Here is a 14,966-nt window from a genome sequence, read left to right as displayed (position 1 = left end):
GCCTCTGCCAAGACAGCACAGACGGCTGGGGGTGGAGTGGAGCTGTCCTCTACACAGGCAGCAGCAGGCACAATAAAGCGCCCTGTGAGGTATGTGTAGGAAGGAGGCCAGGCCTGGGGTTCTGCTGCCCCCTCCATCACCAGCACCATCACCTACATTTTGTTCACCTGGCCCCATGGATTCAAAAACTCTGCCTTGTATTTAGAATAAGAAAGGTAGCAAGGCTAGGAAAAACAATTTTGTCTTTGGGCCTCTACATACTCCCTCTTCAATGTCTTCCACTATCTATTCATCTAACAGCCCGATTACAACCCCCTGGGTGCTCTCCAAGTAAGAGGGTATTTAGTAAGAGGGGTGGTGCCCAAACGGGTGGATGAATGGACAAACTGACAAAGCAACGGACAAAAGGAAACATTCCAAAACCTTATTTAATAGAACTTTCTTCATGACACCTCTCGGAATGTAAACAGAACTTGGTGGAAAGAAGTTCAATCTGATGGCTAAAGATCTGTATGACTGCCTAAGGCAATTTGACACCTGCCCATGCCTAACAGATTTTCCTAAAACTCTGTGGAACAACCAAGGAGAAGGCATATTCCTCCCTTTCCAAAGGTGGCCAATGTGCCTCTTCCTGGAAGGTTATTTTATAAGCACGAGCCCCTGAAAGCAGCAGCCTCCGCACCAGCCATTTTGGCACGAGCAGTTACAGCTGCGCACTTTGGAACCTGTCCTGCCTTGAGTCTGATGTCAGAAAAGCACGTCAGTCCACTTCCACTTCAGAGGGCTGGTGGTGTCTGGCAGCCCTGCTGTCCAAGGTTCTATCCTTTGATCACAGCAATTGGTCTCAGTTTAATGGCTTTCTTGCTGATTCCAGCATCATGGCAGGTATTCACCACATCTGTCACATTCTTATAGGACTCAGGAGCCTGCAGGAGAGGAATTAAACACTGTACAAGTCCACCAAAAACACAGTCTTTACAAGCAACAAACTTCACTTGTGATTAAATAAATGCACACTAAAATAAGAGAGTTTTTTTGCCTATCAAAATAGCAAAAATTTAAAAAAGGAGTAAGCCTGATGTTGGTCAGTGGTAGCTTCCAAAACACTTTCATCTTGTCTTATATTTTTTCTGTATTTTTCAAAATGTCTCTAAAGAACATGTATTACTTAGAACATGTATTACTACATGTATTACATTACACGTAGAACTAGGAAATGCAGTCAATGTAATTAAATAAAACACACACCAAAACCTGATAGGAAGGAACAGCACCAAACCATCATATGTCAGTAGTAATTATCTCTTGATGGTAGAATTACTGGCACTTTTAATTTTTTCTTTATATATTTCTGCAGTTATCAAAATTTCTAGAATGAACATGTAGTACCGTCACAGTAAGTGATAAAATTCATATATGTCTAAAACAAACTAAAACTGTGCACGTGTGTATGTGGGTATATGTGTGTACCTACACTCACACACAATTTATTTCTGTGACTTTCTAGCAACATTCCCACCCTTCCATCCTACCCACACTGCCTTGCCACCATTAGCACTAATTTCATCACACACTCACTTTATCTTCATTCCTGTCAATACAAGCTCAGGCCAGCCATGCTGATTCCCGTATGGTTCTGTACATAAAATCCTTTTCTATCCCACCTCCCATTCCCTTCCAGTTTCTGAAACTTCCCCACTGGGGAAGTTCCTCTGGAACTCCTTCCAGAAGGAGCAAAATCCCCTCCTTCCCTTCTTTGAACGTTCCCTTCATCTTCCTGTTTTACTGAAACATGGATCTTTCCCGAGGACATCACTTTCACCTCCAACTTTCTGAAGTGGTGGCTGTTTTTTCTCCCAAACCAGGTCATGCCATTGGTCCCAGGAGTGGGACAGGTGTGCTCCTGGCTTTCAAGGTTGTTTCTATTCTCCCTTTCTCCCTAGGCACTCCTAGTTGTGAATCTTGCAGTCACTACATCGTACCACAAACTACCTTTGGCTGTAGTTATCTGTGGGAGCCTGAATCACTCCCCAGCATTACTTGACGATTTCTAGCTCCTGGAAATCAGATAAAATTCCACTGGGCCAATGACTATCTCTCCCCTAGATGAGTATTTCATACCTTTTCTCAGATCCTCACTCTCACTTGCTGACCCTACTATGTAATACGCTGAAAAAAATAGCAGCCAAAATATTCAAAATAACGCTCACTTTATCTTCCTTCTCCACGTATCTGTATCTATAATACCTTTTCTCCTTTTACTTTTTAATGTCGCCCAAGGTTGAGTCCAGTGGCACAATCATAGCTCACTGAGACTACATGTATGTGCCACTGTGCCTAATCCTTTTATTTTTTGTAGAGATGGCGGGGGGGTCTTGCTTTGTAGCCCAGGCTGGTGTCGAACTCCTAGCTTTAAGCAATTCTCTCACCTCAGCCTCCCAAAAGTGCTGGGATTACAGGTGTGAGCCACTGTGCTCAGCCTCTTCTCTCCTTTTCTAAAGGATGCATTATCTGTGCTTCTAGCAAATAGCAACCCCATGCACTTGTACATCAGACTCTATCTCCTCTCATCTATTCAAGGACACTTCTCCAGCAGTTTCCTCCCTCTTTTCTGCATCATTAATTTCTCTTGTAAATTCTTCTCATCAACATGCAAACACATTTGTCACATCACGTCACTATTCTGCTCAAAATCCTCCAGGGTTTCTTCATTTCAATCAGAGTAAAAGCAGAAGTCCAAATGCTCTGGTGCCCCCTACCTCTCTGACCTCATCACCCTCTGGCTTGCTCTTCATGCCTGGCCTCCTTGCTGTTTCTTGAACACTCCTGCATAACCTCGGCTCACAGATTTTGCACTTGCTGTTCGCTCTGCCTCGAAAGCTCACCTCCAGATGCCCAGGTAGCCTGTTTCCTCTCTCTCTTCAAGTCTTTGCTCTAGTCACCTCACGGAAGTCTTCTCCAACCCCCTCTTTCCTTGCTTCATTTTTATTTCATAGAACTCGTATGGTCATTAACACACTGTATGTTTTATTATTTGGAAAGCTCCACAAGGAAGCGATTCATGTTTCTTTCATTCACTGCAGTATCTCTAGCACACAGAACAGTACCTAACTATAGCAGATAGTTCGTAAGCGTTCGCTGAATGAGTGAATGAAACAATCACATGGTGCTGATGAAAAAACAAAACCAAACCAAAAAACTAAAAATGCAAATGTTAACTGTACTTATTTCTGGCTGATTGAGTTCTAAATGTTTTCTGTTTTCTTCTTTGCATCTTCCAAATCTTTTTTTTGAGACAGAGTCTTGGTCTGTCGCCCAGGCTGGAGTGCGGTGGTGCGATCTCAGCTCACTGCAAGCTCCACCTCCAGTGTTCATGCCATTCTCCTGCCTCAGCCTCCTGAGTAGCTGGGACTACAGGCGCCCGCCACCACGCCCAGCTAATTTTTTGTATTTTTAGTAGAGATGGGGTTTCACTGTGTTAGCCAGGATGGTCTCAATCTCCTGACCTCGTAATTCGCCTGCCTCGGCCTCCCAAAGCGCTGGGATTATAGGCGTGAGCCACTGCGCCCGGCCAGTATTTTCCAAATTTTTTAAATTAAACATGTATTCTTTTTTTTTTTTTTTTTGAGACGGAGTCTCGCTCTGTCGCCCAGGCTGGAGTGCAGTGGCCGGATCTCAGCTCACTGCAAGCTCCGCCTCCTGGGTTCCCGCCATTCTCCTGCCTCAGCCTCCCGAGTAGCTGGGACTACAGGCGCCCGCCACCTCGCCCGGCTAGTTTTTTGTATTTTTTAGTAGAGACGGGGTTTCGCCGTGTTAGCCAGGATGGTCTCGATCTCCTGATCTCGTGATCCGCCCGTCTCGGCCTCCCAAAGTGCTGGGATTACAGGCTTGAGCCACCGTGCCCGGCCTAAACATGTATTCTTAAGATCACGGGAAAAATGAATCATTATTTAAAAAAAAATAAGTCTTTGTCATACTGACTCAGTAATTCCACTTTTTTTCCTTGTTTTTTTAGAGACAGGGTCTTGCTTTGCTGCCCAGTCTGGAATGCAGCAGCACAATCACATAGCTCACTGTAACCTCAAGATCCTGGGCTCAAGCGATCCTCCAGCTTCAGTCTCCTGAGCAGCTAGGACTACACCTGACTAATCTTTGCCCAGACTAATCTTGAACTCCTGGCCTCAAGAGATCTTCCTGCATTGGCCTCCCAAAGTACTGGGATTATAGGCATGAGCCACCATGTAATTCCACTTTTGAGACTTTGTTCTAATTACTAAAACAACTGGAAAAAAGCTGCATGCATGAAGATAATCATTACAATTTAATTTATAGTAGCAAACATTTGGAAGCTACTTAAATGTCCACTACAGGCAGAAAGTAAGGTACTCAGCTGGTGGAATATTCAGCAATGATTTTAAAAAGTGACAAAACAATTTTATAATAATGTGCTAAATTTCAAAATAACTACAAAATGTTTTTTAACTATAGTTATGATTAGCTTTAAAAAAAAATTAGGAAAGGGCAGGCTCGGTGGCTCATGCCTGTAATTCCAGCACTTTGGAAGGCCGAGGCGGGCAGATCACGAGGTCAGGAGATCGAGATCATCCTGACTAACACAGTGAAACCCCGCCTCTACTAAAAATACAAAAAATTAGCTGGGCGTGGTGGCGGGCACCTGTAGTCCAGCTACTGGGGAGGCTGAGGCAGGAGAATGGCGCGAACCTAGGAGGCGGAGCTTGCGACGAGCCCAGATCGCGCCACTGCACTCCAACCTGGGTGACAGGGCGACTCCGTCTCAACAACAACAACAAAAAAAAAGGAAAAAACTATATATTTTTTCTTTTTTTGAGACAGTCTTGCTTTGTCATCCAGGCTGGAGTCCAGTGGCATGATCTTGGCTCACTGCAACCTCTCCTCCTGGGTTCAAGTGATTTTCCTGTCTCAGCCTCCTGAGTAGCTGCGATTATGGCGTCCACCACCATGCCAGGCTAATTTTTGTATTTTTGTAGGGGTTTCGCCATGTTGATGAGGCTAATCTCTAACTCCTGACCTCAAGTGATCTGCCTGCCTTGGCCTTCCAAAATGCTGGGATTACAGGCGTGAGCCACCACGCCCGGCCAACAATAGTAAGTATTCTAAAAGATCAAGTAATAACTGTGTTAGGGCACTGAGCTTCTGGATGACTTTTTCTTTTCTCTTAAATCATTAAGAAAGGAATTAAATTGCTCTTAATTTAAATATGTACATATATGTACACATATATACAGAATTTAAACAAAATCTATTCTCCTGTGAGTCAAATAAAAGTCACTTCAAACATTTATATTTTCCTTTATTTATTTTTTTTTTTGAGACGGAGTCTCGCTCTGTCACCCAGGCTGGAGTGCAGTGGCGCAATCTCGGCTCACTGCAAGCTCCACCTCCCGGGTTCATACTATTCTCCTGCCTCAGCCTCCCGAGTAGCTGGGACTACGGGCGCCTGCCACCACGCCTGGCTAGTTTTTTGTATTTTTAGTAGAGATGGGGTTTCACCGTGTTAGCCAGGATGGTCTTGATTTCCTGACCTCGTGATCCGCCTGCCTCGGCCTCCCAAAGTGCTGGGATTACAGGCGTGAGCCACCACATCCAGCCTATGCCTTCCTTTTTCAAATTTGCTTTCAAATTGAAACCTAAGTATACAATTGTGCAAAAGCAAAAGTCAGCTCAAACTACTTTTGAAAACTTAATATGTAGATGGAGACTATAAAATGAACAGTAAAATCATTCTTAAGGACCTGGCTCATAATTTCAGCCAAAAGAAAAGAAAATATAAAACTGAAATAAGCTAAGCAAGGAACATAAGACAAAATTGAGGTCATAAAAAAAAAAAAAACCGAAACAATTTCTGTTAGTAATACCCTAAATTGCTATCTCTGTAGACTGACATAAATTACAAATGGGGAACAATAAATATTCATGTATTTATCAGAATTTCACTTACCTCTTCCATAACCAGTTTGGGTGAGGCAACACGGATTGCAATTCCTGTATCTGCCAATTTGTCTAAAACATCCTGGAAATCTAAATTACGTCGAGATTTTGCTCGGGACAACGCACGGCCCTAGAATGGGAAAGGAATGAACTTCACTTCAAATCCTAAGATTATATGCCCTTTCCTTGATTTTCTCTTACACTAAAAAAAAAGGAGCTTTAAAACCATCTTTTCTACTTTATCAAACTGGTAGCAGGCCTTTTAAGCCTCATCATATCCTTTGAGATTTTGGACCAGAGAATTCTTTGTTGGGAGGCTGTGCTGTGCAGGGTATTCAGCAGTACCCCTGGCCTCTACCCACTAAATGCCAATAGCAACTCCCACTAAACCATGACAATAAAAAAAGCCTCCAGAAATTGCCAATGTCCCCGTGGGGGTAGCGGGAACACCTTTGTTGAAAACCACTGCATTACAATTAGGAGTTGGGAGGCAGCTAGAAATGANTGATCCGCCTGCCTCGGCCTCCCAAAGTGCTGGGATTACAGGCGTGAGCCACCACATCCAGCCTATGCCTTCCTTTTTCAAATTTGCTTTCAAATTGAAACCTAAGTATACAATTGTGCAAAAGCAAAAGTCAGCTCAAACTACTTTTGAAAAACTTAATATGTAGATGGAGACTATAAAATGAACAGTAAAAATCATTCTTAAGGACCTGGCTCATAATTTCAGCCAAAAGAAAAGAAAATATAAAACTGAAATAAGCTAAGCAAGGAACATAAGAGAAAATTGAGGTCATAAAAAAAAAACCCAAACAATTTCTGTTAGTAATACCCTAAATTGCTATCTCTGTAGACTGACATAAATTACAAATGGGGAACAATAAATATTCATGTATTTATCAGAATTTCACTTACCTCTTCCATAACCAGTTTGGGTGAGGCAACACGGATTGCAATTCCTGTATCTGCCAATTTGTCTAAAACATCCTGGAAATCTAAATTACGTCGAGATTTTGCTCGGGACAACGCACGGCCCTAGAATGGGAAAGGAATGAACTTCACTTCAAATCCTAAGATTATATGCCCTTTCCTTGATTTTCTCTTACACTAAAAAAAAGGAGCTTTAAAAACCATCTTTTTCTACTTTATCAAACTGGTAGCAGGCCTTTTAAGCCTCATCATATCCTTTGAGATTTTGGACCAGAGAATTCTTTGTTGGGAGGCTGTGCTGTGCAGGGTATTCAGCAGTACCCCTGGCCTCTACCCACTAAATGCCAATAGCAACTCCCACTAAACCATGACAATAAAAAAAGCCTCCAGAAATTGCCAATGTCCCCGTGGGGGTAGCGGGAACACCTTTGTTGAAAACCACTGCATTACAATTAGGAGTTGGGAGGCAGCTAGAAATGAGAAACAATCAGAGAAAAAAGTAGGATTAAATACATTTGCGAAGGTCTGTCCTAGAAGAAGGTATTCTGGACAGTTTCTTTTTCCCATTTCAACACTGGCTCAACACTCTGGATGGCTTAGAAAAGGGGCTGGTAAACTATAGTGTACGGGCCAAATCTGGCCTATCACTTGCATTTTAAAATAAACTATTTTGTTTTTTTGAGAAAGGGTCTCCCTCTGTCACTCAGAGTGGAGTGAAGTGACATAATCATAGCTCACTGCAGCCTTAACCTCCTGGGCTCAAGGAATCCTCCTGCCTTAGCCTCCTGAGTAGCTATGACTACAGGTGTGGCACCACACCTGGCTAATTAAAAAAGTTTTTGTAGAGACAGTGTCTCACTAATGTTGCCCAGTCTGGTCTTGAACTCCTGGCTTCAAGCGCTCCTCCTGCCCTGGCCTCCCACAGTGCTGTAATTACAAGTGTGAGCAACCATGCCTGGCCTAAAATAGTTTTATTAGAACACAGCATTGCCCATTTACACAGTACTTAAGGTTGCTTCTGCACTGAAATGGCATAGCTGAATAGCTGGTACACAGACCACCTGGTCCCAAAAGCCTAAAATATTTACGGTCTGGCCCTTTATGGGAAGAGTTTACTGACCCCTGGGCTTAGAAGGTGAGAGGCAGTGTTTTGAAATGGGGGTGTGTGTAGGCTGTACATGGGCTCTAATTTGCAAATAGGGCCTATCCTTGCAGTCCTGAGTGGGCCTACACAATAGGAAGGGGTAAATTAAACAAATGAGCAGGTCCAGCCAATCGCTGAGATCAACTGTGATATCTGCATCCGTTAAAGTTCCACCACTTATAAACTAGTTACGGTAAGCTCAGCTAGTGTGACAATTTCCCAGTCTGGATTTTCTGGACTTGCAGAGATAAGAAACGGTCCCTAACCCTACCAGATCTCACTACGGTAGAGATACTAGATGACCCCAGTCAGTTTACTAAATAGTATACATTATGGGGAACAATTTGAAGTACAAGACATGATAGACCCAAGTCTCAACTCTGTTAATGTTCAGTCGGCTACACTTACCAGTCAAAATGGAAAACAATAGCTAAACTGAAGAGAGCATTTCTAAGGAAGTTTCTGTTTTCCTTACCGCTCCATGACAGGTTGTTCCAAAGGTCTCAGTCATGCCCTGTTCAGTGCCAGTAAGAACATAACTACAGGTTCCCATGGTGCCACCAATGAGCACTGGTTGTCCAGTGAGCTGAGGATGCACATAAATTAAACATGTTAAAATTCAGAAAAGCATAAGCTTTGTATGCATAAAATTTAAATTTTCTCTTGCATTGTAGGATTGTAGGAGAAACCCAGACTTCTAAACACGCGGCTTGTAAACTATATTAAGATAGTACTTTGACTCTTTGATAATTCGGAGGGGAAGGAAGTGGATGACAGTGAAAATGTGAGAACCAGTAAAAATGCAGAAGAGTCAAAATAAAAGCAAAGCAAAATCCAAAAGTGTAGGGAAGTGTTGCTAGAACCACCATCCTGAGCAAGGTGCTTGTCTTCTCCGTTTTGGGTTTCTCATCTGTAAAAGGAGCCAGCAGACTACCGGGTCTTTCTAACTCTACCACAGCCAGACACCAAGAGGACAGGAGGAATGAAACAGACTGAGTTTACTGTGTTCTATAACTGAGTTAATCCTGTCTTCCATTAATTCACAGGCCTCAGTTCACAGGAGTGGAGTAAAATACACCTCCTGCAGCACTTTCTAGTTAGCACATGGCACCACTGCAAGCACAAATGATGGGGGGAGGAGTTACTGCTTCAGAGAAGATTAGGAATCACTGTTTTCATGGGTGACAGAGTATTTTCTTTTCACAATTGCTGCTTTTTATTTTAAATATAATTCACATTTGCAATGATCTAAATCGTGCTCCCACTGCTTAAAACTACAAACGCAGTGCTACGTACTTGGTAATCAACAGCAATGAGCGGATGGTGAGGAGGGAAAGCGCGCGTGGATCCCTTCCTGTGTACTAACAGTGTCCGCTCCTTCCCGTCCACTACATGCTGCTCCACTTTGGCAATGTTGTGAGAAACATCATAGATCACGTGCAGGTCCAAGTCATCAGGGGTTGTGTTGAAGACCTTGGCAAAAGCCTAGAAGAAAACACAGAAGATAAAAGCAGCCAGAACTTCAGGACTCATCTTCAGCTCTTCATGACTTATCTCACTGATTTCAGGTAGTCTCTTCTGAAGGGAGTAAAAGATGTAAAAGCTCAAAAGTAGTCGTAAGATTATCTCACGTAAAGGACAAAAGCTGTCTTTTCGACCACATAGCCAATGCCACCACATCATTTTCATCTTCATCATTTTCATCTTTGGTTGAAAAGCTGCCTGGCAACTTTTGATCCCACCTTTCAAAATTGCTTCTTCCCCAGCCTTCTGAATCTTAGTCAATGGCACTTCGATTCTCTATGGTGTTCAAGACAAATTCTAGGAATAATTTTGATTCTCTTCTCTCACTTCTCATGCTTGATACTCAGATGATTTAATTTAAGATGACACCAAAACCTTGGACACTTCTCTGGTATTTTGAACATTAACTATGTGAATTTCCAAAACGAAACACCATAGGCTTTGACTGGACCGCATCATGTTTTTTCTTTTTTGGAGACAGGAGTCTCGCTCTGTCGCCCAGGCTGGAGTGCAGTGGTGCAATCTCGGCTCACTGCAAGCTCCAACTCCCGGGTTCACGCCATTCTCCTGCCTCAGCCTCCCGAGTAGTTGGGACTACAGGCGCCCACCACCACACCCAGTTTTTTTTTTTTGTATTTTTAGTAGAGACGGGGTTTCACTGTGTTAGCCAGGACAGTCTCGATCTCCTAACCTCATGATCCGCCTCCCTCAGCCTCCCAAAGTGCTGGGATTACAGGCATGAGCCACCACACCCGGCCTGGACTGCACTATGTTTTAAAGCACTTAACATCATCATAAATGACTTGGAACAGAAGAGCAACGTCGACTGTACCTGACGGGTTAAGAAGGTCATGGAAGACCGGTTGACCCAGGCATAGTTCCCAGCTGCTGCCATTCCCTTCAGGTAGTCCTGACCTTCTGGCGAAGCGATTCGAGCACAAGCCAACTGCCGATCATTGACTATAATCTTGTCTCTCTTCATGGCCTTCTCCATAGCTACCAGTGCATCTGGAACAAGAGCAGCACAGTCCAAACGAGTTAGCTTTCCCTGAAATGAACAGTTTAGATTTACTGTAGAAAGGCAGGCTACATTCTTCATTCCACAAAAAAGCCAAGTGAAAGCCAACTTTCCCTTTAATGTGTTTCTGAGTTCATCTATTTGCTCAGTCAAGATGTACTTGAGAATCGTGCAGAGTGCAGAGACAGTTTGTGGGACACAAAGTCAACATCTGCCCTCTAGGAACTTGAAAGAGAATGGGATGTGAAAACAAATAGCCACAGTATGGCCTTCAGTACTCCTTTCTCTACATGTGAATGAATAGGAATAGTAGCAGTAAAACACATTTTGTTGCCTTCATGATTAACCGAATCCAGGGGAATGTTCTGAACCACTAGTCGACGCTTTATACATCTGCTAGATTAAACAGTCTAAAGGGTCAGGCTGGCACAAATTACTAAATTCTCCCACAATACAGTGCACTAGAGGCTGATCTGTAACATGAAATTTAAAGCTTATAACAATTTCCAGACATCTGTATACCTTTTCATTTATTCATTGTCGGAAGCTGAAAGAATGAGGGTCGTGAACAAGTCAGTATACCACCGGCGGCTATGTGAGTAAACAGCAAACTGCTCTTACGAATGCAGGATGTTGGCCAAAGCTGACAACTGTGTCTGCCGCCCAGAAGGAATGCTGAGGGCAGCCACACCCCAGGCACGTGTTTCTTGTGATTAGATACATGTGAAGCCTGTTAGCAATAATATCAACCTGCGATCAATCAAGCAGCTGACCAACCTTACCTCCTCCTCCCTGCTTTTTCTACCCAATAAATACGAAGGGCTGTGGAAGCTCAAGGCCCTTGCTCACTAGAAGCAAGAAGCCCCCTGACTCCTTTAAAACAGTTTCTTTTGTTTTTTTTTTGTTTTTTTTGTTTTCATTTCTGCATTCGTCCTGCTTCATTCAGTCCTGTCGTAACCGTCACAATTCATACATTATTTCACACACTATCCAAAAGGACCTATCCAATATTTCGCTGCTTCCTGCTTTTGTTCATGCTGCCTTTGTCACCAATGTCCTTTGTGTGTAATTGTCCAAACTGTGAGGCTGAGCTCAACACTGGGTCCATGAAGCCATCTCCAAAATCTTTTTCCTAGATGTGTTTTGTTTGACTCTCCTATATTATTAATTGCTACCTTTTAATATTTATTTTTTCTTCTAAACGGACATGACTTTTACTTCATGAGACAATCTGAATGCAAAGTATCAGCCTGTTTCATCAGCAAATCCACCATAACACCTAATGTTGCAGAACAGGTATACAATACATACGTTATCTGCCAAATGAATGCCTATTTCATAAATTCCACTCTTTAAATATTTTCTTGCTCTTTCTTGGCCAGCTAGTAACTCATAAGAGTAAACATAACGATAACGGCAACTAACATTTATCGAGTGCTTACTAATGTCAGACACCGATTTAAGTGCTTTACATATATTATTAACTTTCCATGATAATCCTATATGAAATCGTTATTATACTCATTTTTTTAGACAAGAAAGTTATGGCCCAGTGAAGTTAATTTGTTCAAGTTATTTGATTGTTGAGGACTCAGGATAAAACCCATGCAGTATATTTCAGAGGTTTCGCTCTTAAATTTCTATCTGGTTGCCCGTAAAATGTACATTTTAGTACGAGGTCTAGAATATACCTGTGGCTACTTGGTGGCCCAAGCCTCTGCTTCCACTGTGGATCATCACACACACCTGTCCCTTATGGTCGATGCCCATTTTTTTAGCAGCGTACTCATTGAAAATCTCATCCACAACCTGGATTTCTGCATAATGGTTGCCTGCTCCCAGGGTCCCCAACTGCAAATGTAAAAATGTCTGGTAAGATAGTTTTGATTCCAGTTTTTTTAAAAAATCTATTTAAAAACCAAAAAGATAAAAACAAACTAACAACAAAATAACCATAGAAACAGTGTTTCTGTAACAAAAAAATTCCTAAGCTATAGAAGTGCTTCATTTACAACAATATTCTACACAACAAAATAACATAGACTAGCTCCTAAACTGTATTATATCATGATATGCTTGGTATACACATATAAAAAACTAACACAGGAACAGAAAACCAAACACCACATGTTCTCACTCATAAGTAGTTGCTGAACAATGGGAACACATGGACATAGGGAGGGGAACATCACATACCGGGGCCTGTCGGGGAGTAGAAGGAAAGAGGGAGGCAGAGCATTAGGATAAATATCTAATGCATGTGGGGCTTAAAACCTAGATAATGGGTTGATAGGTGCAGCAAACCACCATGGCAAATGTATACCTATGTAACAAACTAGCACATGTATCCCAGAACATAAAGTAAATAAATTAATTTAAAACAAAAGCTTTACAAACAAACAAAAAATCAAGCTTTTAAATGGTTCATGGGACATTTTAAACATCACGAAGAGTCAAATTTTGGGATAAATGTTGGTGAATGTTGACTCTTAGACAAGGTCCAAGTTCAAATGATTTTGAAACATCTATGAGTTCATGAACGTCCACCATTATCTATAACTGAAAGAGCATATACCACAACTAGAGCTAATATTAACAGATGATTTGGAGAACCAGAGAATGTCAGTGCTGGAAGAGTCTTTAGAGGTTGCCTAGTTTTAACCATCCCAGTTTTCTGTAAGAAAATGAGATCCAGAAGAAGACAGTCTTGCCCACGTGTCACACTGAATTAGTGGCAAAGCCTTCACAACTAGCTGTAATTTCAAACATCTAGTATCTTATGGATACCATAGACTGTCAAAGTATGTATATATATAATTTTCACTATGACCCTTATAAACATTCTATTTTTCTCCCATTCACTTCTAATTCATTATTTCTTATTTTATTGAATATTTGCAAGCTCCTGATTGCTCTGTCACCCAGGCTGGAGTGCAGTAGCGTGATCACAGCTCACTGCATCCTCAAACTCCTAGGCTCAAGCAGTCCTCCTGTCTTAGCCTTCTGAGTAGCTGGGATACTTGCATTTGCCACCATGCCTGGCTAATTTTTTTTTTTTTTTTTTAATTTTTGTAGAGACTAAGTCTCTTTATGTTGCTCAGGCTAGTCTCGAACTCCTGGCCTCAAGTGATCCTCCTTGGCCTCCCAAAACGGGTGTGAGCCACCGCATCCATCCCTGATGGCTTTTAAGAATAAAAATGAAGCATAAACCAATTGTATTTTTTGATATACCATAAAAAAAAACCTGGGAATACGTCTGCTAAATGTAAGATATAGATATTTTCCCCAATAAAAACAAAATATGAAAAATAATTAATATGTTGCCCCTCCAAAGTGAGTTACCTGAGGAAGGCCTCTTTTCTTAGCTCTTGCAGAAACCTTATTGGGGTCAGCTTGCAGCATCCTTCCGTACTCCTCGCAGTGCTCCTTGTCTTCAGCCCAGGCATACCCTTCTCTTAAGGACCAGTCCACCCCCATCTCCAAGGCCTCCTCTAAGTCTCTGGATAAGTATAAAAGGTACTAGTCATTTCACAACCAAGGCAGACCAAAACCTAAGGATGATCACATCTTAAAGGGCAGAGGAAAACTTGACATTTACTATCGCCTGTGTTCCAGGCCTTATGTCAGATACAAAGTTTAAGCTCTCAGTAACTGGTTTTTTGAGGAATGCAGTCATATAAATAATTGCAATGTAAAATGGTAAATGCCCTATTAGACATCATTGTAGTTCTACTTGACATTTATATGGCTACTTGTTAATTTTCAAATCTTTTTTATATTCAGTTTTGCCTCTCTGATCCTGAATTCCATGAGGTAGTGATTAAGTAGACAAAAAAACAACATCAACAACAACTTTGTAACCTTAATCACCTATCACTCTCTAACCACTAATTCGACCAGGTACACACCTTAATGATTTATGAAGAATTACAGTCAAATAAATGAAGGTATCTAGAATTCCTCAGACAACACAGGTTAAATTTTAAGCTCTTTTCCCATCTTCACAGAAGTTCTGAATGGCTTACTGCACCTCCATTTTGAAGCTGAGTACACGTACATTAAACCCTTCGAGGGTACAAGCTTTAATCTTCATCTAAAACATCTAAAACACTGCCAGGAAAAACTACACTTTTCCTGGATTGAGCATAGAAAGTGCTCAATAAACGTTGGTGGATATGATGTTATTACAAATACATCCACAAATGTCGAAGGCTGTTACAACATCAGTTGACTTATGTCTCCAATAAATGGGCTGAACGTCATGCTTAAAAAAACAATTCTTACTACTTCCTGAAAAGTAACTGAACAATCCTCATCTCTCAAGTGTACTGCACTGGAAAGGAAGTTGAAGGTCATGTGGTTATTATCCCTCCCATACCA

The 14,966-nt window shown here is 41.9% G+C and overlaps 1 protein-coding gene across 1 annotated transcript in view; it reads right to left on the bottom strand.

Annotated features, from left to right (window-relative positions):
* Positions 1-408: 408 nt before the first annotated feature.
* Positions 409-14,966, bottom strand: part of RTCB (RNA 2',3'-cyclic phosphate and 5'-OH ligase) — a 27,620-nt gene continuing 13,062 nt past the window's right edge. The window contains exons 5-11 of the mRNA XM_017880809.1: positions 13,929-14,105; positions 12,278-12,437; positions 10,401-10,576; positions 9,341-9,529; positions 8,520-8,630; positions 6,886-7,005; positions 409-926 (exon numbers count right to left, since the gene is read on the bottom strand). Of these exons, the coding sequence (XP_017736298.1) occupies positions 819-926; positions 6,886-7,005; positions 8,520-8,630; positions 9,341-9,529; positions 10,401-10,576; positions 12,278-12,437; positions 13,929-14,105 (1,041 nt within the window). The 3' untranslated portion in view covers positions 409-818. The remainder of the gene's footprint in view (positions 927-6,885; positions 7,006-8,519; positions 8,631-9,340; positions 9,530-10,400; positions 10,577-12,277; positions 12,438-13,928; positions 14,106-14,966) is intronic.

The sequence above is a fragment of the Rhinopithecus bieti genome, unplaced genomic scaffold (genome assembly GCF_001698545.2).
Source record: "Rhinopithecus bieti isolate Rb0 unplaced genomic scaffold, ASM169854v2 scaffold_12783, whole genome shotgun sequence".
In the NCBI taxonomy this organism is placed as follows: Eukaryota; Metazoa; Chordata; class Mammalia; order Primates; family Cercopithecidae; genus Rhinopithecus; species Rhinopithecus bieti.
This window is presented reverse-complemented; position numbering and strand designations above follow the sequence as displayed.